Below are 26879 nucleotides of genomic sequence, written 5' to 3' on the forward strand. Positions count from 1 at the left end.
AGAGAGAAGGGAAAGGGGTGGAGAAGTGCTTATTAGAAAGTGGGGTTACACACAGAGAGACGCACACTCCCTAGGGTTCTACCTTCACCAAACTAAAACTGCCACAAAGGCCCAATTTAAACTGCCATGCAGTGGTGTAGCGTGGGTTGTCAGCATGGGTCAGCGTGGGTTGTCAGCAAGGCAAGTAATTTGCGCCCCCTAACCCGTGGATTTGCGCCCCCTAACCCGTGGATTTGCGCCCCCTAACCCTAACCCCCAGATGTTGCGCCCAGTGCGGCTGGCCCCCCCTGCACCCCCCATGCTACGCCACTGCTGCCATGCTTGAAGACCCTTAGTCACCCTGTTTTGGAAACGGTTTGTTGGGGTCAGTTAAGCAAAAGCTTCACTGCCAACTTCACCCTACTTGTCTGTTTTGAAATCACTGTGAGTGCACTATGCTACAAAGACATGCAATTCCCCTCCCCCCATTTTGTCCTCACCTCACCCTCCCTCCAGATGCTTTGAATACTTGGATCACGTAAAACGTAGTAATTTCTAATGTGGCTATTGTGGTGAAGTGATTTTTTTTCTGGAGAGCGGTGTCAATACAGCTCCTTGCCAATGGCACAAGGGACCCTAGGGACTCTAGTCAGGGGGACAAAATAGCCGCTGAATGAAAGGGTGCATAATATGCTGTGGAGGGAGCAAATCATCAACTGAAAGGTTGTTTGGCTCTGAAGCCCACTGGCAGGAAGATCCTGTGGAAACCACAGAGATGTTAAAACTAGACATAAAAAGAACAGGCCCATCCCTACCTGCTAATCTCAACGTCATCAGTCAGCAGGTTTTCTAATCTGAAAGGCTTGCTGAGAGGAATATCTCGCTCATGGATATCTGATTGCCAAACCTCCTTAATCATCTCGTCACGAAACTCCCAGGTAAAGGCACCTTCGTAGCTCAGGAAGGCGGCACACAGCAGGCAGTCTCCCAACAGTTTCACTTGTCGTTTCTTTAATTCTTCCAAATCATTCATCCACCTGGCCAAAAATGAAGGAAAACAGAGCTCCTCTAGTAGATTAATAATAATTGAATTAATCCAACGAAGACTGCACCATTCCAAGATCCCTGTTGCCTTGCCCCTCGCGGTAAGCAGCAGGAACACTTACTGGGGGAGCAACGCAGCCCAGCCCACCCTGCCAGCCACTATTGGGTGACACTGCAACCCACAAGTCTGGAATGCTTCCTCCACTAGTTTCATGCTGATATTAAAAAGTGTGGGAAAAGAACAGAATGTGCGGCACCAAAGACCACAAGGCAAAGCCAAAATCCCTTCGCACCAACCACTGAGTCCATTTTCTCAGAAAAGACTCAAAGGCTAGCCCAGCCCAGCAAGACAACCCAGAAAGATACCATGGTTGATGACATCAAAAGTCACTGAGAGGTTCAGAAGAAAACTTAACAATCTGCATTGATTGACTGACATGGCTTAACTAGTTGAACAAGCAGAAAAAAACAATCTATCTTCAGGATAGGCTTCTCCATGGTAGGAGACAGCTTGTGTAGAAGGGGTGAATTGTAGGCAGCTTCTACAAGCTGTGCAGCCAGAAACAGCAATCTATGTAGTCGCTGGCACAGCTAAGGTAAAACTCCCCTATTTTGGGATGACAAATTTGGGAAGCCATTTTGGCAATCCTGTCTGGTTGAGAGAGAAATTTTAGTAACATGCATCAGGGTGTCATTTCTACCACTGTGTAGGAACTATGATGGTTGTGGAGAACTGCAGGTATCATTTCCTCCATCATTAACACCATCTTCTCCTGGCTTATTGAATAAAAATGGGGCAGGGAGACATTATGGGGGAAATGGCAGCTGCCAAGTAACCAATAGACACCAAAAGGCACAACTTGTGACAATAGCAGAACTATATTTGAAATCAACAACTACAGACAACATATTAGGGATGATTGAATCTGTCAGTTTTAGTTTCTCTCAGTTTCTCCATACTTCCACAGCAGTTTGTGAATTTTTTTAAAAAGTCCTCAGGAAAATTCATCAGCAAACCTCTCCTAATAAACACATTTTTGCATGAAATTTTGCCTGATATACACATTTAAAATTTCCTCTAATGCATTTTTGTATGTTATTTTCACAAATATATGCATTCCTATACACACATTACCCTACTATAAGTATTTTTGTGCAAATTGGTTGGCTGGAGAGCTGCACTGCAAAATTCAAATAAATGCAAATTTTGAAGGTGGCTGTGTTTTGTTTTACATGCTTTTTTGGAAAGGCTGATTAGGTAGTCTCACCTTTAAAGGTAGACTTGATGAAATCCCTCCCCATTCCTAAGAAAACATGGAGAGAGAAAACTGTTTCTTTAGTAGGCTGCAGTTCTACAGATTTACTAGATATTTTCCCTCCCCCAAAATATGCAAAGAGGTGTTGCTAAACTTCCCCTCCAATTTCCACTCTAAATATTCAATAGAGAACTTCTGGTGCTGACTATAATGTACTTGGCCCCTTCAGAGAAGCCTCACTTGCCTTATATTTTCAGATCCCAATCCTGAGATAAGTTTGTCAGCCGCAATAAGACGCCGTTCCATAAGTTCAGCTTCTTCCTGAAGCTGCTGTTTTTCCCTTATGGCTGCCTCGTACTTATCTCCCAGAGCTTTCAGCTCATTCTGGATGGCTGTCAGCTCATTCTGGATCTTCTCCAGTTCACGTTTACTTAAGAAGAAATTCCGTTCCAGTCTGGCCACCTGTGTGGAGGACAAACAGCTGAATAAGGCGGCAGCTCAAACATACAGCAGCCCTCAACCATCAGCCCACTTCGAAAAGCTTTGCAAAACATTCAAGGCCCAGCTGATTTCCAGGGGGACAATCTGCCCCTGACCACATCCAATAGTTTCTCCAACTTTCAGCACTCTGATGCCTGCCTCTTCCAGGTGAGCTGTCTGTACAGCTGGAATGGCATGAAAATAGCAGGATATGGAGTTTGGGGGGAGGCTGCTTCACTAGCATAGCAAGCTCAGAAGGAATCATGGGCAGCATCTCTTTTTAAAACATCTGATCTTCTATCTGCCCATCACTGAAAAACTGGGGTGCAGGGTTGCTAAATCACAGGACAAACTGCAGCATGCATTTCACAACAACAATAGATTAATGTAATCCATAAAATATTGTTATGGCTTTGCAGGGGGAAAGGGTCCCCTAAAATTCCTTGGTGCCAGGTTCTCCCCATTATTTCTGAAATTAGTAAATGTGGGGTTGGATCAGTGGATTTAGCAAGGCCTAAAACATAAGTCAAGACAGCTTCCTCAGGAGATTAGCTGAGAGAGGTGCTATCAAAGAACAAAACAGGTGGTGGCAGAGTCATTATACTGACGAAAGTTGGGACAGTCAGTCTCAGACAAGAAGGGGGGTTGGGTTCCATCCCCCAGCTGTGTGTTAGGTAGCAAAAGGCAATAGCAGAGTTGGGAGGGGGAGGTTGCCCAGGTTACAAGAGGTGTGATGTCACCACAGAAAGTGTCCTTTTGCATGGGGATGAGGTTATGTTTTAGCAAAAGTTTTGGGAAAGTAGAAAGGTAGGGCCAGGTGCCATGCAGACTGACAGAGAGAGAAGCTGTGTGGAGGAGACACAAAGATGGTGTTCTGGTTGTCTTTGAATCCAATGCTGTGCTGGTATGGGGAGCAAGCCTCTCTTGAGATGTGATGCTTGGAACCTTCTTTCCATCAAGACTTAGCTATAAATAATATGTGTAAGTGAGCAATAAATCATAAAGACACTACAGTCTTCCTTATGCCTAATTATCCAACAGAAATACAAACCCTGATTAAGTGTCTAGATCTCTGGAATTTTGCATCACCCAATGAGATTGGGGCGGCCAGTAACAATAGGCATTACAGAGCACCATGAAAAGAAGGCAAGTGAGGCAAGGAAAAGGATCTCTAACAGAAATTCTCAACATCCTCGCCAAACAGTTCCCAGGCTTCTCTGAGAGGAAGTATGGCAAGTAAATTGGTATAAAATAAACACATGTTTATGGTGCAGATGAAAAATAAGACATGTTTCACCCTTTAGCTATGGTGGTATAGTCCCTAAAACATTTTTCAAAACTCTTTGGATATGTAGCTTCTGGTAATCCCCTCAAAACAGCACCATGCTAGATGTAATGTGTGACTAAAGTTCTCAACATAGACAATAGAGCATGAGACTCTTAACTTCAGGGTTGTGGGTTTGGGCCCCATGTTGGGCAAAAGATTCCTCAATTGCAGGGGGTTGAACTAGATGACCCTCGTGGTCCCTTCCAACTCTACAATTCTATGAAAAATCCAACACATGGGGTCCAATTTGGAGCCTCAGTGGCCTGGATGGTGTCCCTGTACTGATTCCCTAGTGTATATCACACCCCAACATAGTTGCGCAGAGGCCTGTTTGGTTTCCCTTTCATGGCTATCAAGAGCAATTCTGGGGAGAGTGGTGCCATGGTGTGCCAAATCAGACCCCCTGGAATAAATAAAGAGAGAGACACTGGGAATGCCAATCACGCAAATTCCACATAGGGATGGGCAACGTGTCAATTTATATTTTATGTTTTTCTGTTGTTGTTGTTGTTGTTGTTGTTGTTGTTGTTGTTGTTGTTGTTGTTGTTGTTGTTGTTGTTGTTGTTGTTATTTCTACCTCATCCATCTGGCTGGGTTTTCCCAACCACTCTGGGCGGCTTCCAACAAAAGATACATTAAAACATCAGTCATTAAAAACTTCCCTGTAGGTTCAGTTCTCCATATTTCACTATTAATTTGTGGATTATTATTTTTTTTAAAAATCCTCATATATGCATTTTTCTATGCATTACTTGGCTGGAAAACTGCAATGTAAACTTTGGAGAAGTGCCAATTTCAAAGGATGGCTGTGATTTGTTTGCATATTGTTACGGAAAATGCAAATTAGGTATGTTTGCCTTGAAGTGCAAAGTGAATCCAATTCCTCCTCCATCCCTCCTCCCAAGTCACATTTAGCCTGGCCCTCATCCTGTTTACTGCCACTTCCATGCTTTCCCCTTGTACCTTTTCTCTCTTTGGCTTGACCTCCTTAGCTACATCACAGTAGCTCATAACAGCATCCACAAATTTCAGCATCCCTAAACCGGCTCTGCTGACAACTTCCATTTCTTCAAAGGTTGTGTTCAAGTTCTTTAGCAGTCCTCCAATTTAAAATGTCAGAGTTAATTTACAGTTTTAAGGCTAAAACACTTATTTCCCAGGATCAGAAGAGGATTGAAGTGGGAGGAACAGAAGACAGCTCAGGTGTGGGGGGATACATTAAGTGAGGTTAGGGGCAGGGCCTCTCTGTTGCATCAACTGCCTCATCAGATGCACACCTAAGAGGAGCTGAGAGATGTAGGACTGATGGACATGCCTTTCCCTATCTTGTACTTTTGACAACAAAGAGTTAATTCCTCACTCCGGTCAGGACCGTGACAGACTCCCATCATCCCTGCCCATTGGTTAAGCTGGCTGGGGCTGACAGGAGCTGGGGGCTCCCCATCCCTGATTTATAGAATGCAGTGGATACATTAAAGCCACACACCTAAAATAAAACCAGCATAGCTGTAGCAAGAGTAGTTTGCTCCCTCCCTATCCACATGGATGCTGGTGTCAAATGGCTCTGGGCATGGGGGACAGTCAACTGGAGAAGAGGGGGTGGGAATCACCAGTGTCTGTTTCTGGTGGACTGCTCTTTCCCCTCCCAGAGGTTCTTCCATTACCAATAACCCTGTGGGGTGCAGGTAAGTGTCAAGGCAAGTTTGCTATGACCTGGGCTGCCCCAAGAACCAGCCCTGACTTTGAGAAGCAAGAAGTGCCATATACAACTATGGACCTTCTTCCTTAAATATATGAATCCCTGAAAAGAAGACTGTGTGACATTTGCAGTATCAGACTGTAAAATAAAGTTTCAAGGGTACTGTCAGGGGTTCAGGAGCAGAGGCAAGGGCAAGGGAGGAAACAGAGAGCGAGGGGGAGGAGGCAGAAGAAAAGATGAGTGATGACGACGGCCCGAGATCTCCGAGCCTTTCCAGTGAATCAGAAGATTCACAGAAAGAGGCACCAGTGGTCAGGGCAAGGGGGGAGCCTAGGGGGACACCCCAGGAAGATAGAGCCAGAGGGGACTCCGAGGGGAGCAGTTGGAAATCGGGACCAGCGTCACAGCCAGAGAGCAGGGAAGAGGAAGAGCGCCAGAGATCAAGCGCTGGCAGCTCGCAACAGGGGGGAGGGCACGAGTCAGGAGTGGCCACACCTCCATCGGGGAGCGAAGAAACGGTCAGACGGAAAGTGGAAGGTTGGGCGCGCGCGCCAAGTTCAAATGCACAGGAAAGTGACGCAGTAGGCAGCCAGGAGAGGGAGCCAGGTCCTAAAGCCCGGCGCAAGGAGACAGGGAGTTCCGGGGGGTCGGCGTCAGAGGAATCCCGGAGGGAGGAGACCCCGGGGGGCAGAGGGACCCAGAGGAGAGCAGTCAGGCGGAAAAGGTGGAGCAGGGCTAGGATATTAAGTTGGTGCACAAGGGGCGGAGACTCAGACGGAGCTTCGCCGATCTAGCCATTAGACGTAGAGTTGCACGTAGCAGCTTGAGAATGGAAACTGTAACTCAATAAAGACTTTTACTTAATGACCGCTGGCTAGCGTGATCCTCTGTGAGCTAGGATCTTGAAGCAGCTCTGACAGTAAGCTCCGTCTCCTTAAATTGTGGGCATCTACAGCCTCAAGGAGAGGAGAGAAGCAGGTGCCTACTAGCTAGCTCACAAACGGCAGACAGCAGATGCGTTCGCGTCGGAGTTGCAGGAAGTCCACGATCAGCTGCGGCGACACCTGGAGCTGGCCAAACATGCATACAAGGTGCAAGCGGACAAACACAGAAGGGTTGGCGAAGAGATCCATGTGGGAGACTGGGTCTGGTTAGCAGCCCACGCAGTGCCGGCCAGGTCGTTGGCCAAGAAGAAGCTGGGGCATAAGCAACTGGGGCCCTACCAAGTCGAAGAGCAGGTCAACCCGGTAGCTTTCAGGCTGGCGCTTCCGGAGGGTTCCAGAATGCATCCGGTGTTCCACAGATCGGTGCTCACTCCCTACAAGGCACCGCACAGGTTTCAGGAACCCGGAACGGCACCGAGTCCGCTCAGAGAAGGAACCGGGCACGCGGGAGTGGCACAGAAGGAACGCATCAACGAAGTCACGGAGATTTTGGACTCCAGATGGGGGGAAGAAGGGGTAGAATACCTTCTCGCCAAGGAGGGCACCCCGGCCAGTGCGAACAGCTGGGTGCCGGGCTACGCCTTGGACGAACCTCTGCTCAAAGACGAGTTTCATGCCCTCTTCCCACATAGACCAATGCCAGCAGACTTTTTCGACGACTGGCTTTTCACGCCAACGCTTTCTGCCAGCACGTTCCGGGGGTTCGACTCGGACGAAGACCCGATACGAGACGCCCGTTCCACGGAGGGATCACCCTCGGGATCTGCCTCAGAACCCTCGTATTGGTGGGACGATAGACCAGAGGAGCAGTGGCGCAGGAAGTGGCAGGAAGGTCCAGGACGAGCAACGCCGCCAGGAGGAAGTGAGGGAGAGACGGACATGGACGTTTTCGGGGACGACCCTGGTTTCGAGCACGGCGGCACAGAGATGGAAGCGGAGGTGACCGTCGTCGACGAGAGCAGGGAGGCAGAACCGGGAGACTTCAGATGGAGGCCCGCCACGGGAAGCGAACTGTATCCGACGTTCGTCCCTCTGACACAGCAGCACCCAGTTCCCGCACCGGAAGGAGGGGAGGGGGGAACGGGGGGCTTCGAGGGGGGGATGGATGTCAGGGGTTCAGGAGCAGAGGCAAGGGCAAGGGAGGAAACAGAGAGCGAGGGGGAGGAGGCAGAAGAAAAGATGAGTGATGACGACGGCCCGAGATCTCCGAGCCTTTCCAGTGAATCAGAAGATTCACAGAAAGGGGCACCAGTGGTCAGGGCAAGGGGGGAGCCTAGGGGGACACCCCAGGAAGATAGAGCCAGAGGGGACTCCGAGGGGAGCAGTTGGAAATCGGGACCAGCGTCACAGCCAGAGAGCAGGGAAGAGGAAGAGCGCCAGAGATCAAGCGCTGGCAGCTCGCAACAGGGGGGAGGGCACGAGTCAGGAGTGGCCACACCTCCATCGGGGAGCGAAGAAACGGTCAGACGGAAAGTGGAAGGTTGGGCGCGCGCGCCAAGTTCAAATGCACAGGAAAGTGACGCAGTAGGCAGCCAGGAGAGGGAGCCAAGTCCTAAAGCCCGGCGCAAGGAGACAGGGAGTTCCGGGGGGTCGGCGTCAGAGGAATCCCGGAGGGAGGAGACCCCGGGGGGCAGAGGGACCCAGAGGAGAGCAGTCAGGCGGAAAAGGTGGAGCAGGGCTAGGATATTAAGTTGGTGCACAAGGGGCGGAGACTCAGACGGAGCTTCGCCGATCTAGCCATTAGACGTAGAGTTGCACGTAGCAGCTTGAGAATGGAAACTGTAACTCAATAAAGACTTTTACTTAATGACCGCTGGCTAGCGTGATCCTCTGTGAGCTAGGATCTTGAAGCAGCTCTGACAGGTACGATTAATTCTGCCGCTTAGCAATTTACCTCGGACGGATTTCACTTGACTCTGATTAATCGAATCAAAATCAATTTCCATAAGGGAGCGTAGGAAGTTGGCCTCTGACATCATTCCTTTGGCTGTCTTCCAGTTGAGTTCTTTGTAGCCTCTCATGATGAGGATGCACTCGCACACAGTCTGCACCTGCTTAGGGGGCTTAGCAAAGGACCTGAAATGCAAAAATAAATATTAGGGCAAACAATACTCATAGATCACAGAATTTCAGAGTTGGAAGGAACCCCTGGGGTCATCTAGTCAAGGCCCCTGCAATACAGAAATCTTTTTGCCCAATGTGGGGCTCAAACCCACAACCCTGAGATTAAAAGTCTCATGCTTTTACCGATGGAACTATCCAGCCAATTGCTTACAGATTTTCTCCCTCCTTGAAATGTCAAGTCTCGGAAGACCTTAACTGAGCTGCACTGGGCTAGGCTGGGAATGGCCAAGGGGGAGCTCAGGCCTGCCTCTGAGTAGCACAGACCAACTGGACACACTCTTTGACAGCCTGCAAAGAACTCTAGTCAAATTCTTTGTGCTTATGTTTTCATGTTTTTTGTTCCTTCATTTTCCAAAAACCCCACATGTCACGTGTGGTTTTCAACAAGGCTGGCTTACCCATCAAACTGACAGGAAAGGAGGGGAAAGCTCTCTGCCTTCCTCCCACCTGCCAAAGATGAGAATCTGATAACATTCCTGCCAAAAGTAACAGGAATGAAAATATTTAAATGTGAAGGATAGAGCTTGGGTTCAGCAGCCTAGACCAAGAGTGGTTAACCTGTGGCCCTTCAGATGCTGCTTGACTATAGCTCTTATCATTCCTGGCTATTGGTCATGCTGACTAGTGCTGGGAGTAGAGAGAGCCACAGGTTAATTCCACCCCCACCCCACCCCCGATCTAGACACAAAAAGAAATATATTGGAAAAGACAGTGGAGGGAGAGAAAACCCCAAGAAAACTGTGTGCCCCTAGTTGCTGGTGAGTTGCAGGCAGCCGGTGAGCTGGAGGGCCATGTGTATCTGCCTCCCCTTTAGCTACTGAAGGCCACTAGTCCTCTGTCCCCAAGGAGAGGACATAACTCAACTGGACAGATTGTCTCCTACAATGTGATTGGAAACAGGTGGTAAGCAAACTTTAAATAGGTGCAATATGGATACAAAATTGGTATTAGAGCTGGTGTGAGCGCTTATGATGAGCAATGGACATTTCTGTGTAAAGACATTTCCTGTGCCAGGATGGCCGTAGTTCAAGTACCTGATCTCAGTGACATCAGATTTGTCAAGCTTCTGAAGTTCTAGTTTTGCGGCCTCCAAGATGGGCATGGCTTCTGCCAGGGCTGTTTCGGCGTCCTTCTTCTCCACTGCAATGACTTTGTTCTGCTCTTCTATTTCTATGGCTTTTTCCACAGCCAGCTTTTTCTTCTCCTCAGCTAATATGTAGGACAAGGATGATTGCAAAAATTACTCCTCAGAACTGGCATCAGCTTCTTCAACACTGCTACAATACTGATGCACCTTTACAATGCAGGCAAGGGGAAGCTTTTGGCATTGCTGGGTTGTAGTCCAACAACATTTGAATTCCAATGCAGGGGTGAACGAAGGCGACGTGACACCCGGGGCAGGGCATTGCTACGTAGGATGCATGTGTGCCGTCGCTAGGTACGATGCATGCGCCATAAGTAGCGACACCACACAGCACGTACATAGTGGTTTGGCAGCAGTGGTGCTCCAGCCCCATACAGACGGTCCTGGGATCCTCTGCTCGTGGCTGCAGCTGCGAACAGAGGATCTTCTACATGCGGCTGTAGCGGCACTGGAGGGACCCCACCGCCATCCATATAGCGCTCGAGCGGCACCAGCGGCAAACTGCTATGTACAGCGCATGTGCGGAGCCATTATGTACAGTTCATGCGTGCAGCACCACACATGCACTGTACATAGCAGTTTGCTGCCGGCACCGGGATCCTCTGCTCACAGCTGCAGCTGCCAACGGACGATCCTCCACATGTGACTGCAGCGGTGCAATGGAAGCCTTCTTGTCAAACACCCCCAGACATGGCACCGCACGCCCCACCCACCCCCGCTGCAATGCCACTGTTCCAATGATGGCTTTTCTAAAACCATTGCTTCAGTTGTGGGAGGGAGGGGAATCATGTAACAACACTACCGTGTGGGGTGTGTTATTCAGCTGAATTTGATAGAGATTATTTCAACACTACCGTGTGGGGTGTGTTATTCAGCTGAATTTGATAGAGATTATTTCAACACTACCGTGTGGGGTGTGTTATTCAGCTGAATTTGATAGAGATTATTTCAACACTACCGTGTGGGGTGTGTTATTCAGCTGAATTTGATAGAGATTATTTCAAATAATGTCCTTGCAAAGTTTTCTTCTTCATCATCCCAGCAGTTCAGACCACAGTGTGCCATACATGGAAGGAAGTGTTACAGTTTCAGTTGGTTTTCTTGACTCATCAAATAAAACCAGACCCCATTGTAGGTTGAATCAGTGATGCATTTAACTCCTCTAATGAAAGGTTACTACTAGTAAATTTAGTTAGGGTTCTTCCTAAAGGTACTGGATGATTCTTCCTCTCCCCACAACCAAAAATCAAAAAAGGAAGAAATTCTTTGGGACTTGATCCATCTTTGGAGAAACAACAACTTATAAATGCAAATTTAGAAAGTTGCAATAATAGAACACACAATCCTAAATTGGCTCAGCACATGAGAATTTCTAGGCTTAGCAGCCTGTGATCTGCCAGGGAATAAAAATGAATAAAAAGAGAGCCACCCAAGAGAGTCCAGTTTAGTTTGTGGGGTAAGTCCTCTAAACCTGAGTGAATTATGACTGTAAGAAACACTTGCCAATTGCTGTGTTAGTTGCAATCTCCTGTAATAAGGCTTCACAGGCCGCTGATTTCTCTGCCAGCACAATCCTTTGCTCAGCAAGCTTCAGGTTGAGCTCATCCAGCTGAATTGTAGCTTCTTTAAGTTTGTCTAAACCACCCTCCAGTCGTTTGCACTGAGCTTTGGGAAAGAGGAGGAGAAATAAGATGTGGCTGTCCTGGCTGCACATGTAAAACAATGTGTTTGCTCTTAATTTATGTAATTTACAGTACAGTCCTACTGAAATCAATGGAGCTTACTCCCAAGTATATGCAGTTATGATTGCAGCCTTAGGCCATGCACAGAACTGACTTTGCACAATATTTTGTATGAGATTTGCAAAACTTCTTAAGAACACAGATGTTACCCCAAATGAACTGATTCTTTTCATCCAGCAGTTTGCAGTAGGTGTTGATGAAATCAAGATAATTTTTGGGGGTGACGTAGTTGCTCCGTCTGAGTTTCTGCTGAAATCTTTTGCTGTAGAGCCCCACTGAACCGTGGACCATGACACTGTGTTCAATGACTGCCTCAGTTTTTTCAGACGGGATCAGTGGATTGTTCCCTGGGAAAGAGAGAAAAAACATGCTTACCCACAAAGTACAGGAGGCGAACAGAGTAGATCCTGGAGGCCAGTGTTGCAACACACAAACACAGCAGAGAGACACACAAGTTGTTATTGGGCTTTCTGGCTCAAAGAAATTAAGAAATACTAGTCTCTGTCATATCAAAGGTGCATTTCACTTAAGATGAACCCACACAATTAATCATGAGTAGTTCCCTCCACTCCAGTGTTTTCTTTTTTCTTTAATTAAAGTAGTTTCTCAGGCTGCAATCTCCAATAGAAGATTGGTGGAGGCTATGGGTGGAAGATAAGGTGTCTTAACCCTTTATTCTCTTCCAGTTTTTCACCTCCAAAATCAAGTGCCTCTCCACCCCAAGCTGCTTTTGGCCTCACAGAGGAAAACGAAGGGAAGGGTATTTGCTTCCTTCCTCCATAGGTAACAGCACTGGGAGAAGAGATAAGAAGAGCTACAGCGGGTCATAGGTTAAACAAGGAATAGGAAAACAGTAAAGGAAGGGGGAAGTTAAGGCACGGGGAAGAATATGTTTCCTTCAATTACATGCCCATTAGCCTCTTGCTTCAAAAATGTTTACATACCCAAAAAGAACTTAGCAACAGCATCTAGAGCCTGAGGTGGCCAGGGCAAGAACCAGTCGATCCCAGTGTTATTGACAAGACCTTTGAAGAGAAATAACAAGGTTAATACTAGTGATGCAGGGCAGCAAGTTTATATTTCCCCTTGTGATAGGAATTTTGAGGTCTTAGATATATGGTTATGTTCATAAGTGTACCAACCAAGCACGTACATAGATCAGCACAGGAAGACCGACCTGAAACCATTTTGATTCCCAAACTGAGCAAATTATTTCTCTACAAGGTCAAAGTGGTAAACCTCCCCATTGTCTCTTTCCTCACAAATCCTGTCTTAAGGGCACATTTAAGATATGAATAGGGTGTGAGCCTGTGACATGGCCCAGGAACTACCGTAAGTATTTATCATTACAAAAGACTGGCCAGGCTCCGCAGGCAATCCTATCAAGTAACCTGCCAGACAGGAGATAAACAACGACAGGAGAAAAACAACATTCAAATTTCTGTTTTAGATCGCCTTTTCTGTGATGTAGGTATGATGTATCTGAGGGGTGGTCTTAGGTTACACCCCTTCTGTGATGTATGTATGATGTTTCTGGGGGTGGTCTTGATCTACAGGGTGTGAATTTCAAAAGTCCATATAAGGCCTTGCGCTCCATTGTTCTGGGTTCCTCCTCCTTTCCTGCGTGTGAGGGGAGCACCCTGTTGTAACAGATCAATAAAGATCAAGCTTACTAGCTGCTTTGCTTCTCAATAGTCTCTGGTTGGCCTCTGTTATTTTCTCCTACCAATAGGGAACCTACGTAAGGACTCTATATGGGCTCTTGGATACCCCGTAAGGGAAAAGGGCAATTTTTGTTTACAACACCCTCCCCCAGTTCTTCCCCCTCTTACATCTTTACTCTGTGTCATAGCTATACTAAAAGGGGGGACCATTTGCCAAAATCACTGCTGCCTTAATACCACCCTGTGTCAGTGGCAAGCCTGATGCAGGCAAATTAAATGATGCCCATTAAATGAACTGGTTTATAGGCTTGCCGCAAAAGTTTTCTGTGGAAATCAAAGCTTTGATACCTTGCTACACCTTGGGCTTTCAAACTTTCTACCTTCAAGGAATTCCTTTTGTGTTGCCTTGGCTTCCAAAGAATTCCTGTGTTCCTGCCACATGACACTGTATATTGTAGAGGATCCTGGGTAATTTTCTAAGACACAGAAACTGGCCAGACTTCTTAGGCTTCACTGTTGCCTTGTGAACCCTAAAATCACACTCTAAAGCAGCCTCTCTCCACCTTGGGCCAAGATGCTGCTGAACTACAACTTCCATCAGCCCCAGCAAGCACAGCCAATGGTCAAGGATGATGGGCTTTGTAATCCAACATGATCTGAGGATCAAAGCTTGGGAAAGTCTGCTCTAAAGCACAGCCAACACCTTCCCATGATTGCACACTGCAGGAGAAAACAAGTAGTTGTAGTTATCTGTTCTCAGGGATTCTTATCTACTTTCTTTAGGTGTCAGGCAAAAACATTTATTTTTCCTGTAAAATGGCCCTATATTTCAGTAGCATTTTAGGGGTAGCTGAGTCAGAAAATGTCAGCATGAGTCTAGTGTGCTGGGGGTCCGTGCAAAGCAAGTTTATCGCGATCAGAGTGTTGCAATGGATATTTAGTAAAAGCTTAAAGTTTCTCTTCACACTGTCAATTGATTTCCAGCATAAAAGTAAAAGGATATATATTGAGAGCTACTTGAGTACTTTGTAGGATCAGGTCCCTACTTTCGCTTTTGTTGTTTTTAGTATTTGTAGTCTCTCGGTTATCAACCTGTAGTCCGCTGGCAGTAGGAGTTCAATATGGGTATGTCTTTAAGTTAACATCCTACATCAAAAACCTGACAGTACCTAACTACCAAAGGCTTTTCACCAAAGCCAGACTAAATGTCTTCCCCTCTGCAGTGTTGGATGGTAGGTTGAGAGGAGTTCCCTACCAGGACAGACTTTGCTTGTGTGCTCAAGACATCGATTCCATAAATCATATTTTGTTGCATTGTGCAAAATATGAGCAGGCCACGGCTGAACTGATACTACCCTTGCTGGTACCTTTCCCGGGAAAATCAGAGGCTCACTATGTCAGGTTCCTACTGGAAGACCGGACAAAAGCTAGAACGTTAGCAGTGGCAAAGTTTTTATCAGTGGTTGCAAGAACAAATGTGCCCTATATTCTAAACAAAATGCTTGATTAACCTGGATGTAGGCTGTATGAATTGTGTATTGATTTGTAATGATTTGTTGGGTCTCTGGACCGTAATAAAGATTGATTGATTGGATTGATTGATTGATTGATTGATTGATTTTCCGCCAGGCCTTTGGTCCTTAATAATCAGTGGGCTCAAGTGAGTGGAATGTTTTACTCCTGCCTTTTAAAAATCTGTTAGATTTCTATTTGTTCCCCTCCCCCCTTTCATGTCAGTTTCAATGCATGTGCTCATTTTTATATTGTAAGCCACTTTGCATTACCTTGGGGATGAAAAGTGACCAATAATTTTAAAAAATAGTAATAATAACTTCAAAGTTCAACAGAACAGAGATTCAAAACCATTGCTCTCCACTTATGAAAACTAAGCTAATACCCACTTTTCAGTTTCATTTATCTGCATCCCAGGGGCAGAGAGGGGATGCCTGTTAACATACGTACATACATACATACATACATACATACATACATACATACCTGGAAAATTTCGGCAACGTGTTCTCAGTGTCTCACCAACTGGGGACATCCCAAGGACAATATGGAGGTTGTTGGCACTCTTGTTTACAAAGTACTGCCAGACGCTTTCTTTGGCTGGGGCAGCTCCAGCTTTCATTGCTTCATTTGTAATCTGACTTAAAATATTGTCTCTTTCGTCATCTGGGAATAGGGCTGGCACCATTCCTATTAAATGAAGATAATTTAAAAGTAGCTACTACTTCATGGTGAACATCCTGCCCATCCTACCACCCCTGGTAATCTCCTGTCTGGGTTATCTCACCCAATAAACTTCAGATTACTATGCATAATGACCATGATTATTTTATGTGATGCAAAGCACACTCATCTTCTTCCAAGTGGGATTTCCTACCATTGCACAGAGGCAGGTGGCTACAGTGCCCCCCGCACCCTCCAACTCCACTCTGTAAAATATGAAGAATCGTAGAGAATTAAGGCTCAGCACTTTAAAGAACATGAGAGCAGACCAAGAGCCCATCTGGCACAAAATCATGTTCTTTCAGTGGGAAGCCTGCAAGCAGGATCTGAATGCAACATCAGTCTATCCACTTGTGATTGCCAGGATCATTTGGGTTGCCCTTTTCTGAACCTTTTCCAAATCTAGAATAGCTTTTTTGAGGTTAGGTGACCAGAACACATTATTCCATGTGTGGCTGCACCATCAGGGTCAGCACAAGACATTTTGGAATGTGAGGTGACCACAAAATGGCTCCTCCCCCTGGAAAGAAGAGGTGAGTAAATATCTACATCAGGATCAAGGGGGGGGATAAAGATCTGCACTGGAAACAAGGGTGGGAGGAGACCAGCAGTGCCTCCTATTCACCAAGAGTCTGCTGGAGAGGTGACAGTTCCAGACTCCAAGGAGTATTTGCAGCCGTCACTGCCAGTGTGGCTGTGGCGGCAGCAGCAGGCAATGCCCCTGCAAATCCTGCCAGCCAAGGCTATTGCCTCACATTGTCTCATGGGTGGCCCAGCCCTGTACACCGTGTGGTCACACCACAGGTATGTCGTTACCTGATGTTAGCATGTTGTTGATGAGTTCCAAGAACCCTTCCTCTGCCACATGAGCATCAGTAAATAGGAATATCATTATTTTATTCTCAATCCCAAGTTTTACATACAAAGATTTAAGATCTTCCCGCAAATTGTTTTCTCCATACCCACGGCTCAGAACTATTTCAAAAACCTAAAAGTAAAGTATGAAATTAGTTGTATTATTTTCACCTGAAGCACCGATTGGTGAAGTGCAGATAGGGACATTCCCTTGAGTTGCAATTCCTTCATTTAAGAAGTTAAACAAAACCTGATTCTGTCTCTCCCGGGGTGATATAAGGCCATTTTATTTAGGTGAGTTGGTAGCTGACCTTAATTACAGTACTTATATCCAACTAAGTTCTACTCAGAACAGACATACTGAAATTAATGGATCTAAGTTAGTAGTGTACATTAACTTCAGTCGGTCTATTGTGAGTAGGACTAGCTTTGGGTACAACTCAAAGCCAGTATGTAATCCAAGCCTTCAAGGACAGGGAAGGGTGATCATCTAAAATAAAAAAGCAAACTAATGACCCACTAACCTCGCATCCTGCTGTATAAGCCGCTAATCTTGCCAGGGACTGCTTCCCCGAGCCACCAACTCCAACAAGTAAAGCGTGACCACGGTCCATCCTTATGATGCGATGAACACGAATCAAATGCTCCAGGGCATCGTCAAACAGCACCAGGTTCATTTTAGTATTCAGTTCATTGTACTCTTCAAGAATCTCCTGCAAGGGAAGGGCGAAAAGAGTGAGTGTTTCAACACCAAAAGAGCAGGGTGTTAAACAACAGCAACACTGGGATTGCCTGAATCCTGATATCCCTGCTTAATCACAGAGATCATTGGCAGGAGTGTTGCTGATTGTTCCCTGAGTTGGTGAGGCTAGTTTGACAACAGTGGGAAATTGAGCATTTTGTGTCATTGGCCCAGTCCTGTGGAACCCTCTGCCACTAGAGATTTAGCAGGCACCTTATCATAGAATCATAGACTTGTAGAGTTGGAAGGGACCCCAAGGGTTATTTAGTCCAACCCCCTGCAATGCAAAAATCTCAACTAAAACATCCGTGGCAGATGGACATTCAACCTCTGCTTTAAAACTTTCAAGGAAGGAGAGTCCACAATCTCCCAAAGAAGACCATTCCACTGTCAAACAGCTCTTACTGTCAGAAAGTTCTTCCTGATTTTTACTCAGAATCTCATTGCTTGTAACTTGAATTCATTGGTTTGGGTCCTACCCTTCAGAACAGAAGAAAACCTTTTAAATGCCTGCTGAAAACTCTTCTATTCTACTAGGCCTATGCAAGCAGTTAAAGAGTACATCCTTCCATAATGGTTTACTGGTGTTTGTTTTCAACTTTTTACGCATTTACTGTAAGGTTTTACGACTTTATTGCTGCAAACCGCTTTGATATATTTGAATGCTCTGGTGGTATACAAATATTTTTAAATAAATAATTAAATGCTGGAAACACTGAATGAAAGGAATATCAGAATTTTACAATGTAACCCTATATACATTTACTCAGAAATAAATTCCAGTGTGTTCCATGGAGATTACACCCAGGTAAGTGTACATAAAATTGTAGTCTTAATTTCTCACTTGGCCAAAAGAGAATGCTACTTATTTTTGGTGTCCACTAATAGTCACACCCAACAGGTGAATTAATACTAATGATAAGGGCATACATAACAAATATCCAGTTGTTATAACCAAGTAACATACACAAAAAATACAGGAAGAATCCCATATATGTGTCTTTTAATCTCCTTTTCTATAGTGAAATCTTCAAACCTTCTACAATGAAAATAAATACACACACACACCAATTTAGTCTCTATACCTGAAAGAGAGCTTTGGCAGCATCGTAGTCCTGAATATCTTCATAAACACGAGGCTCACTTTCATTTAGGGCCATCCTAAAGTCTCCAAAAAGTATAGGGTCTCTCATAACATGCTCTAAGTCGTCTTTGAAATTGCTTTCCACCAGGGCTTGTATATGGCCTTCAACCTTATAATATATAAGAAATAAATAAATTTTCAATTCTTTATTTAGGACCAGTACTCTCCATTATGCCTCACAAGGACTCATGCACTAACTTGATTAATTTAAAAAAAACCAACAAAGGTCTGCAGAAGTCATCCCAAGGAATGTTTTGTGCAAGAACCTAATCAGAACATATGTGTATGGGAAGTTGCTTTATAATTCATCAGGCCATTCACTCAATACTGCTCTCCAAGGCTTCAGGCACAAGTCTTTCCCAGTTCTGCTACCAGAAATCCTTTGAAATAAAGGTGACTGGGACTGAAACTGGAGTCTTCCATATGAAAAGCATGCAGTTTACCACTGAGCTAAGTCTCAGAGTACTGATGATGCCAATGGATTGTAAATTCTTAATGGCAAGCAACATTCCACATTGTGAGTCTGTGAGAGAGAGACAGAAAAAGCAGGAGTGGCAGAAGGGAGAGATTCTACAACTAATGTGCGTTCTGAAGATATAGCAACTATGTTCAGGGGTTTAATTTACATGCCCCTTTAATGGGGTGACAATGTTTACTTTTGTGGGATTTTGAACATCTTGGTGTTTATGGTATGAAATGTGAGGGAAACACTAGGAATGTGACTATTTTGGAGGCTCTGGATTAGCAGAGGGATTGAGAGGCTGTTTTAAGGTTTGATATGGATTTAGAAATGACTGCTATGGCTCCCAGTTCAAGCATGAAGCCAAAAACAAACCTTCCTGTATCAGTAGAAGTAACAGTCCATGGGGCACTAGCTCCTGCCTGCCCATATGACAGTGTCCATTCTATGTTAGCGCAGCTCAGTTCTGAAAGCCAGTCTTTAGTAGGAGCAACCCTCTTACAAATTCATGGGATACAAGCAGTGCTATTTTTCTAGAAAAAGAGGTGCCAGAGGTCACCATGAACACTTCCCTTGTTCTCTTAGAATGGCAATGGTCCCCACCTGAGAGGTGCCAGAACCAACCTGAGAGGTGTGCGTTCTTGTGAGTTCCAGCTGAAAAAAGCTCTGGGTGCAAGTAAAACAACTGCATCATACAGAGCATTGCTTGAGCCGATGATTTTATTTCAGAGTAGCACACAGCTGTCTTAAAGTAGCCAAATGGATATTAAGTCACCAGCAGTAAAAAGGATAGAACTCACCAGAGCTTTGTCAGCTTCATTTATCAGCCTGTCATGGAAAACCCGCAGGCACTCATTCCGCCATACTCTCACCATCTGTGCAACTGTCTGGAACCTATAATAAAACAAAAACTGGGTCAAATCAGCAAATACAAAACATGGGACTTAGTGGGCTGCCTTTCACAAATGCAGAATTTGTAACTTATCTGAGCCCACTTCTTCCAATTTGGAGTAACTTTTTATGAATTGGTATGCTTGAACTGAATGAACAATTTGAATATTGTTACAATTCCAGCAAAAAGCTAGGTGCCTGTACACTCACCGTTCTGGTGTTGTTTGAACAAGTCCATTGTAAACTCTGGACAAGTCCCGCAGGTTAAAAATGTAATGGAATTTTGAAGGAGTTGGAGGTAAGTCACGGACTATCATTTGATAAAGTGTCAGTGTAGAGGCTGTCATCTTGTCAGCAATTGCAGCTATCAATTCATTGAAAATCTGCAAACATAAAATAGGGGGAGATGTTTTCAAGAGACAATTGTGAGCAGGGTTTTTCTTTAAAGCTTACTTTTTTTGCAATGTTTTCCATCAAATGACAAACAAAATATGCTTTCAACTTACATTACGAGCACCTTTCCTGCATCCCACATGCATACATGCTTGTTGATGACCTCTATATGTGACTGACAATTCATTTTCTAAAGCAATGACTTCTTGGAAAAGGCTTCTTGAAAACACAGCTTGGTAAACCCAGCATTGGCAATGGGCACTGGGGTCTATTTTTTAACATGGGATTAGATTTTGCCTTGAGCAAGATTGCTGGGGGAAAGAGCCAGCAGCATTGGCTCTGCCCCCTGATTCATTTCCACATAGTGCCTGAACCCCCTCATTCCAAGTGTGTTTGGCAGAGTCTGCCTCTTGCAACACACCTCACCCACAATTTATGTACGAGTATGCAGCTGACATATTTGATCCCTCCCAGACCATTTGTTACAGTCCTTTCTTGCAAGGAGGGCTTCACTGAATCCTTTACCTGTATCTCTGTATCTATTGGAGAATGGTGATGAAGTGTATAGAAAAGGGTTGTTGGGCTTCAGATTCAGGCTTATGCTGAAAGCCAGATGAGAAGTCCCTGAGGTCAGATGGAGGCTCCAGGCCAATATTCCTATCAGCCCATATGTGATTTTTTTTCTATGACATCCCGCAGCATACTGGCTAGCTCACAAGAACTACAGAACAAGATTCAGAAGGAGCTCTGCATTTCAGTTCACTAAGCCTTCATTACTTGAAGGGTTATTACTATTTATTATTTATTAAATTTATATACTTAGGAATGTGCCCACATTGAAAATGCAATAAAAGATTTGCTGTTACACCACAGAAGAAAATGTAGGGATATTTTCAAAGGTTATACCAAGAGATTAAACAGCAGCAGGATGGCTACAACTTTTGACAGTGGTCCATTACTCTGGGGCAGGGGAGGTTTGAGGGCAATTCTTAGACAAGTATTGAAATTCTGTACAGGTCTCTCAACAATAATGTAATCAATATCTCTCTGTATAAATAATTCAGATTACCGAAGTATGGCCTTTTAAAATGGAGGCGTATATCAAGTGCAGTGACGACTCTGAAGGAAATGGCACGTTGAAAGCGCTAAAGAGCGAAATGAATCGTGGGTCAACTTCATTACGGCCTCCCCCAGCTTTGCCCATGGCAGCAATGAAGCCAAGGTCACGGAGGTACTTGCAGTTCATCTCTTTGCCACGATCATACAAGGCGCCTTTCTCTAAGAGGAGCTTCAGAAGCGCAATAGGCTGTTGGGTCCCATATTCATCAACCTTTGAACAACAAGAAAGTTAAAATGCTTAAACAAAAAACAGAAGGGCTACCAACAAGCAGCTTGAGTTATACCCCTCTTTTCAACTGCCATCAACAAGATTGATAAATCTCCTGTCAATGACAGATGACTGAATCTGATGGCTTTGATTTCACTCACGTTTTCCAATCTTAAATTCAGTTTGCCCTAAGGCAGGTTCCACAAGGATGTGCATTACAGGAAGCTGACCTCAGGCACCAGGCCTGTTGGCAGACCGACTCTGTGTTATAAAGATGTCTGCAAATGTGGTATGAAGGCCAGCAACTTTAACCCCACTGTGTGGGAATCCTTTGCAGACAACTGCAGTGCCTGGAGACACAGTCAGGTTGAGTATCCACAGCAGTGACCAGAGGAGAAATGACTGCTGGGAGGAGCACAGAGGAAAAAAATGTCATGGTGCATATGTAACAATGAAACCAGATGCCTTCATCTTCCCCAGCTGCAATAAAACATGTCTCTCTCATATTGGTCTCTACAGCCACAGCAGGCGCTGTAACTCTCCAGCAGTTTGGCTTTACCCCCAATGGCACACTCTTCAATTACGTCTGGAGACAGACGGATGCCAACCATGCCATGGCAAGTGAAAATGTATTTTTGTTAATATCTTCTAATATACACAATTTGCCTAGAATACATTTTTGTATGCTGATTCAGTAATACAGGTTTTTTGCATTCTTTGGCTTATGAACTGCTTTGCAAAATTTGGAGAAGGGAGAATTTAAAAAGAAAGCCTTGTTTCAATTTGTGCATTGGTTTGAAAAGTGTAAAATTTGGGAAATCTGCATTAAGATGCAAACTAATTATATTTTTTCCACATTGCTACTTTCCACACAGGTTCGCAATAAGGAATAAATGTTCATATGTGAAAAATTCAACATAATTTTCACATGCTTGGAGAAGTAAGCATGCCTTGATCATAATGTTGGTCTCTAAGGTGCTACTGCCCCCAAATTCTTTTTTCTTTTTTATTTATTTTGAATTTAATTGATAAATTGTTAGTAAACCTTGAAGAGTGATCTATTATGATTCAGTATTTATTACTACTACTACTACTACTACTACTACTACTACTACTACTACATTTATATCCCACACCACCTCCAAAAGCTCAGGACAACATACATGGTTTTTCCACCTGTCCTCCCTTTTTCCTATGAGAGAATGATAGACCCAATGTCACCCAGAGAACAGAACCTTTGTCGCTCAAGTTCTAGTCTGACAATCTGACCACTAAGTTGCATTGGCTCTCTTTTACAAATGTACCAGGTACATTTTCTATCAGGTGACAGAAAATAAACAATGACTGCAACAAGAAGGTACAGTGCCTTCCTCTTACACCCAAGTTGTTTGCTGCAAGCTTTGATGGTTCTGTAGAAGGATTAGACCAACCTTCCAGATGTTCTGCATTATAACTTCCATCATCTCTGACCACTGGACATGCTGGCTGGAGTTGATGGGAGCTGCAGTCCAAAACATCTGGAGAGCATCATGCAAAGGAAGGCTGAATCACAGTAAGTTAACAGAAAACATGTTGGACAATTAGTTGTAACCAGCTAAATTCCACTCAGATCAAGACTAATGGACCTAAATTAGTCATATCCTTTAATGGGTTTACTCAGAGCCTGATTTATATTGTGAGTACTCCAATGACAATAGCCATGACTAGCCCAATGGAACCTTTTGTGATAGAGGCGGTGTTCTTGGATTGCTAGAAGCTGGGGCAAACCACAGGGCACTGCTATTATATCACTGTCTGTGAGCTTCCCTTGGCATACAGTTGACTACAGTTAGGGTCCTGGATTAAATGAACCCTTGGTCTGATCCAGAATAGCACCTCTTACACATGTAAGTTTCTTCAGAAACAAAGGATGCAAAGCATTCCCTTTACGGCATCAGCTCCATTAAAAATGCTTGAATGTGTCTTGAGATGCTCTTGCATACTTGTATGTATATTCTTACCCTGGGCATGTTCATATCATCCATAAAGACAATGAGGCGCTTTCCCATTGGGGGACCATAGGTCTCTTTGGTCCGTTTCTCCACGTTTGCTTCCATATTCCTTTGAATATCCATGGAGGTAGTGCGAGAGGAGAAGTTAATGATAAGCAGCACCTGGAAGTGGAAGATTAAAAAGGAGTTATTGGGAAATGAAGGCTCATGCCAAGGACTTCCTACTCAGCAGGCAGAGGTAAAAAGCTGAGAAGGGATTATATATGTGATAGTTAAATTAAAACAGAGTGTCTCTATCATTACAGAGAATATATTAATTTCAGGAAGTAGACACAATCCCAGTAGTATTTCTCCACTTATTGGGGAATTGTGATTTACAGATGCATTTCAGTGTTTCTGATTGATGGCAGCAAAAATATGTTAGCACTCAGTTCTCGAAAAGAACAGTTTTGTTGACAGACAAGGTATAGGAGATTATGGTAATAAGAATGTCTCAAATTAGTTACTTTTATTTATTTGCATGTTTATCCTATCCTTCCTCCAAGGATTTCAGGGTGGCATACATTATCACCTTCCATTTTATCATTGCAGCACCCTTGTGAGGTACATTTGCATGAGAGAGGGTGACTAGTTCAAGGGCAATGATATCAGGTAGATTTTGGAAAAATATAAAATGGTTTAGAAAATTCACACTACAAATAACACTACCAAAAATAACACTACAAATAAGTCAAGAATGTACGAAGCAATTTAGTTATATTAGTCATATTAGATAAATGTAATGTTTGAAAACTTGGGAAACCTTCTGCTGCTGCTGCTATAGAAGAGGATTTTTAAAAAATAAGATTTAATATTTACATAAATTCTCTAAAATTTGTTCTAAACAACAAAGGACATTAATCTAAAATCTGAATCATTCTAATGTTCTTTGATTTGTGGAAGATTATCACATTTGTACCAGTTTACAGAATAAATAACTAAGTTTAAAAATTGCTTTTAAAAGCGTCTTACTGACTTTGATACATTCTCTTTCTTAAAATGTCAGGCCAAGTGGATATACTGTTTAATAAAATACTAAAATATAGTCATTGCTGGAGCAGACTAAGTCTGCAAACTTATACACATTTACCTGAGGGCAATAAACCTCACTGAACACACTAGTTGTTTCTCAGTAGACACTCATAGGACATGACTTAAATAGGCAAAAAGGGGTATGTATGAAACCAGAGATTCTGGGGACCTGCGTAGCAAAGGATCTGTCCCCTATACTCATCCCTCAGCTTTTTGCTCCTTCTCTCCTTTTTGCAACAGGCAAGTGAGCTTCTTTCCTTATCTGGAAGTGGAGTAAAGGTGTAGGGCTAATTACATTAAATCTGGACCCTTACATTTGTGTCTTGATTTAGTTTCTTAAGAAAGTTCTGTGTTGTTGCCGTCTTTGAGGTTCCAGATTCTCCAACCAGAACAACGGGGTGTTTGATTTTTACCATCTTTTCTAGTAGCCAGTTTGTACGGGTTGTGTCCACTGTGGGAACTAAAGAGTGTGTATGTTAACTTGGAATACAGAGAGCAAAAGAAAACCAAGCAGCTTTAAAATGATAGATTTGCATAGATACTCAATGCACAATCACTCCAGTAACAGAATTCATTTAGAGACACAAGACCCATTGTCTGATCCAGGGGTCGTTTGTTCCTCTAGCAGCTTAGAGGATAAAAGAAAAATGTTTCTAGACACACTATTTTAGAATGGAGCATTGGCCCCTTATTGCCCAGTCTTAGGGAGATATCCAGAGATGGGTTGTCTCCACCCATAGCCCAGGAAAGTCAAGTCTCATGTGGTGATGTTTCGTATGCCTAGACTGGCTCAGGAGGCTCCACTGTCAAGCAGAGAACAGCACATGTAAACTAAATCTGAGGTGGGGGGAACATTAAAAGAAAATAACAGAAGCTTCCTCTGAGAAGGCCAAGCAGAAGTGGATGAAAGTACAGGGTGGCCAAACCATGGTCATTTGGGTAGACCAAGCTGTACCAATTTGTAGTATGCTACCTAAAGAGGATAAGCTGGATAACTCTATGAATCAGAGGAACCTTCATGGTAAGTGACCAATGTTTGTTCTGTTCAGTGGAAGGAAGACATCCAGAAATGGGACATGTCCACTCCTTATATTGAAGGGCTGAAGGTGACAGACTAAAGACAGGATGATGATGATGATGATGATGATGATGATGACGACAATGGTGATGATGGAGGGACACCAGAACGTGAGAAGAAGAAAAAGAAGAGTTTGGATTTGATATCCCGCTTTATCACTACCCGAAGGAGTCTCAAAGCGGCTAACATTCTCCTTTCCCTTCCCCCCTCACAAAAAAACTCTGTGAGGTGAGTGGGGCTGAGAGACTTCAGAGAATTTTGACTAGCCCAAGGTCACCCAGCAGCTGCATGTGGAGGAGTGGAGACCCGAACCTGGTTCCCCAGATTATGAATCTACTGCTCTTAACCACTACACCACACTGACTCTCCTTAGAGAAGGGACTTGTAAGGAAAAACAGGTAGCAAGAAAGCTACAGATACGAAGAAACTGGTGGTGGAAACACTAAGTAAAGGAATCTGCTCTGAACTTGGGCAAGGCAAGGCAGTAACTGGGGTGGAGCCTCCTGAGCCAGCTTAGAGCTACAAGATGTTGTCATGTGATCCTGCCTCCCAGGGATGATCAATGAAGATGAGCCATGTAAGTATGCCTCTCATGTACTGGACAAGGCATAAATAGGTTTGCAAGCTGTAATTGATTAACTTGTGACATTAATTACTCCCACTAAATTATGCAAAGCTTCAGTCACACTTACCCAGAATATCGATAAATTTCACTTCGGGTGAGTGGATATATTCAGGGACCAATTTGCTCCAAGGCACCCACTTTTTCATCAGTCCCTCAAAGTGAAAGTCATATAAAGTTGGAAGCTGGCCTGAAGATAAATCAATTATGATAGCTTAGACCATACTTATGGTCAGAGATTAGTCATTCATGATTACTGGAGGTATGTTGCAAATGAGACATCCAGTATAGTATGCCAAGAAAAAACATGCTGAACACATTGTCCAAATTATCAGAAAGCACTAGAATTAAGCCCAAAAGATTGACAGATAATGTATGTGTATACCTTGGCCTTAGTATGAATTTTATGCTCTCAATATTACTGTTGTAAAGCACCTGTTTCAGGCAGAATGTCCTTATGGTTCAGGGACTCTACTTCCTCCCTTGGGAACTGATTGCACCTGCCTGTGGTTCCAAGGGTAGGACATAACCTTAATCCACTGAGGAGAAGATATCATAGTAAGTGCAACAAATCTTTTTATTATTATTATAGGGTTATCCTGAGACAGGTTCTTCTTCCTACTTGCTCCATGGACAGTGCCATTTGACTCAGTGTAGATCGTGAAGT

At 44.2% G+C, this 26879-nt stretch overlaps 1 protein-coding gene across 2 annotated transcripts in view; it reads right to left on the reverse strand.

Annotated features, from left to right (window-relative positions):
- The window catches only part of DNAH10 (dynein axonemal heavy chain 10), a 126070-nt gene that overhangs the window by 20789 nt on the left and 78402 nt on the right, over nucleotides 1-26879 (reverse strand). For both annotated transcript variants that reach the window (XM_081174416.1, XM_081174417.1), the window contains 18 exons: nucleotides 26283-26402; nucleotides 24827-24972; nucleotides 23451-23603; nucleotides 21193-21453; nucleotides 19941-20113; nucleotides 19640-19733; nucleotides 18321-18488; nucleotides 17018-17206; nucleotides 16455-16626; nucleotides 15402-15605; nucleotides 12684-12764; nucleotides 11889-12086; nucleotides 11501-11662; nucleotides 9888-10062; nucleotides 8624-8805; nucleotides 5050-5186; nucleotides 2524-2741; nucleotides 795-1016 (listed from right to left, as the gene is read on the reverse strand). In XM_081174416.1, coding sequence (XP_081030542.1) covers nucleotides 795-1016; nucleotides 2524-2741; nucleotides 5050-5186; nucleotides 8624-8805; nucleotides 9888-10062; nucleotides 11501-11662; nucleotides 11889-12086; nucleotides 12684-12764; nucleotides 15402-15605; nucleotides 16455-16626; nucleotides 17018-17206; nucleotides 18321-18488; nucleotides 19640-19733; nucleotides 19941-20113; nucleotides 21193-21453; nucleotides 23451-23603; nucleotides 24827-24972; nucleotides 26283-26402 — 3055 coding nt within the window. The remainder of the gene's footprint in view (nucleotides 1-794; nucleotides 1017-2523; nucleotides 2742-5049; nucleotides 5187-8623; nucleotides 8806-9887; nucleotides 10063-11500; nucleotides 11663-11888; nucleotides 12087-12683; nucleotides 12765-15401; nucleotides 15606-16454; nucleotides 16627-17017; nucleotides 17207-18320; nucleotides 18489-19639; nucleotides 19734-19940; nucleotides 20114-21192; nucleotides 21454-23450; nucleotides 23604-24826; nucleotides 24973-26282; nucleotides 26403-26879) is intronic.

Source organism: Podarcis bocagei (genome assembly GCF_964188305.1).
Source record: "Podarcis bocagei genome assembly, chromosome: 16".
Classification (NCBI taxonomy): domain Eukaryota; kingdom Metazoa; phylum Chordata; class Lepidosauria; order Squamata; family Lacertidae; genus Podarcis; species Podarcis bocagei.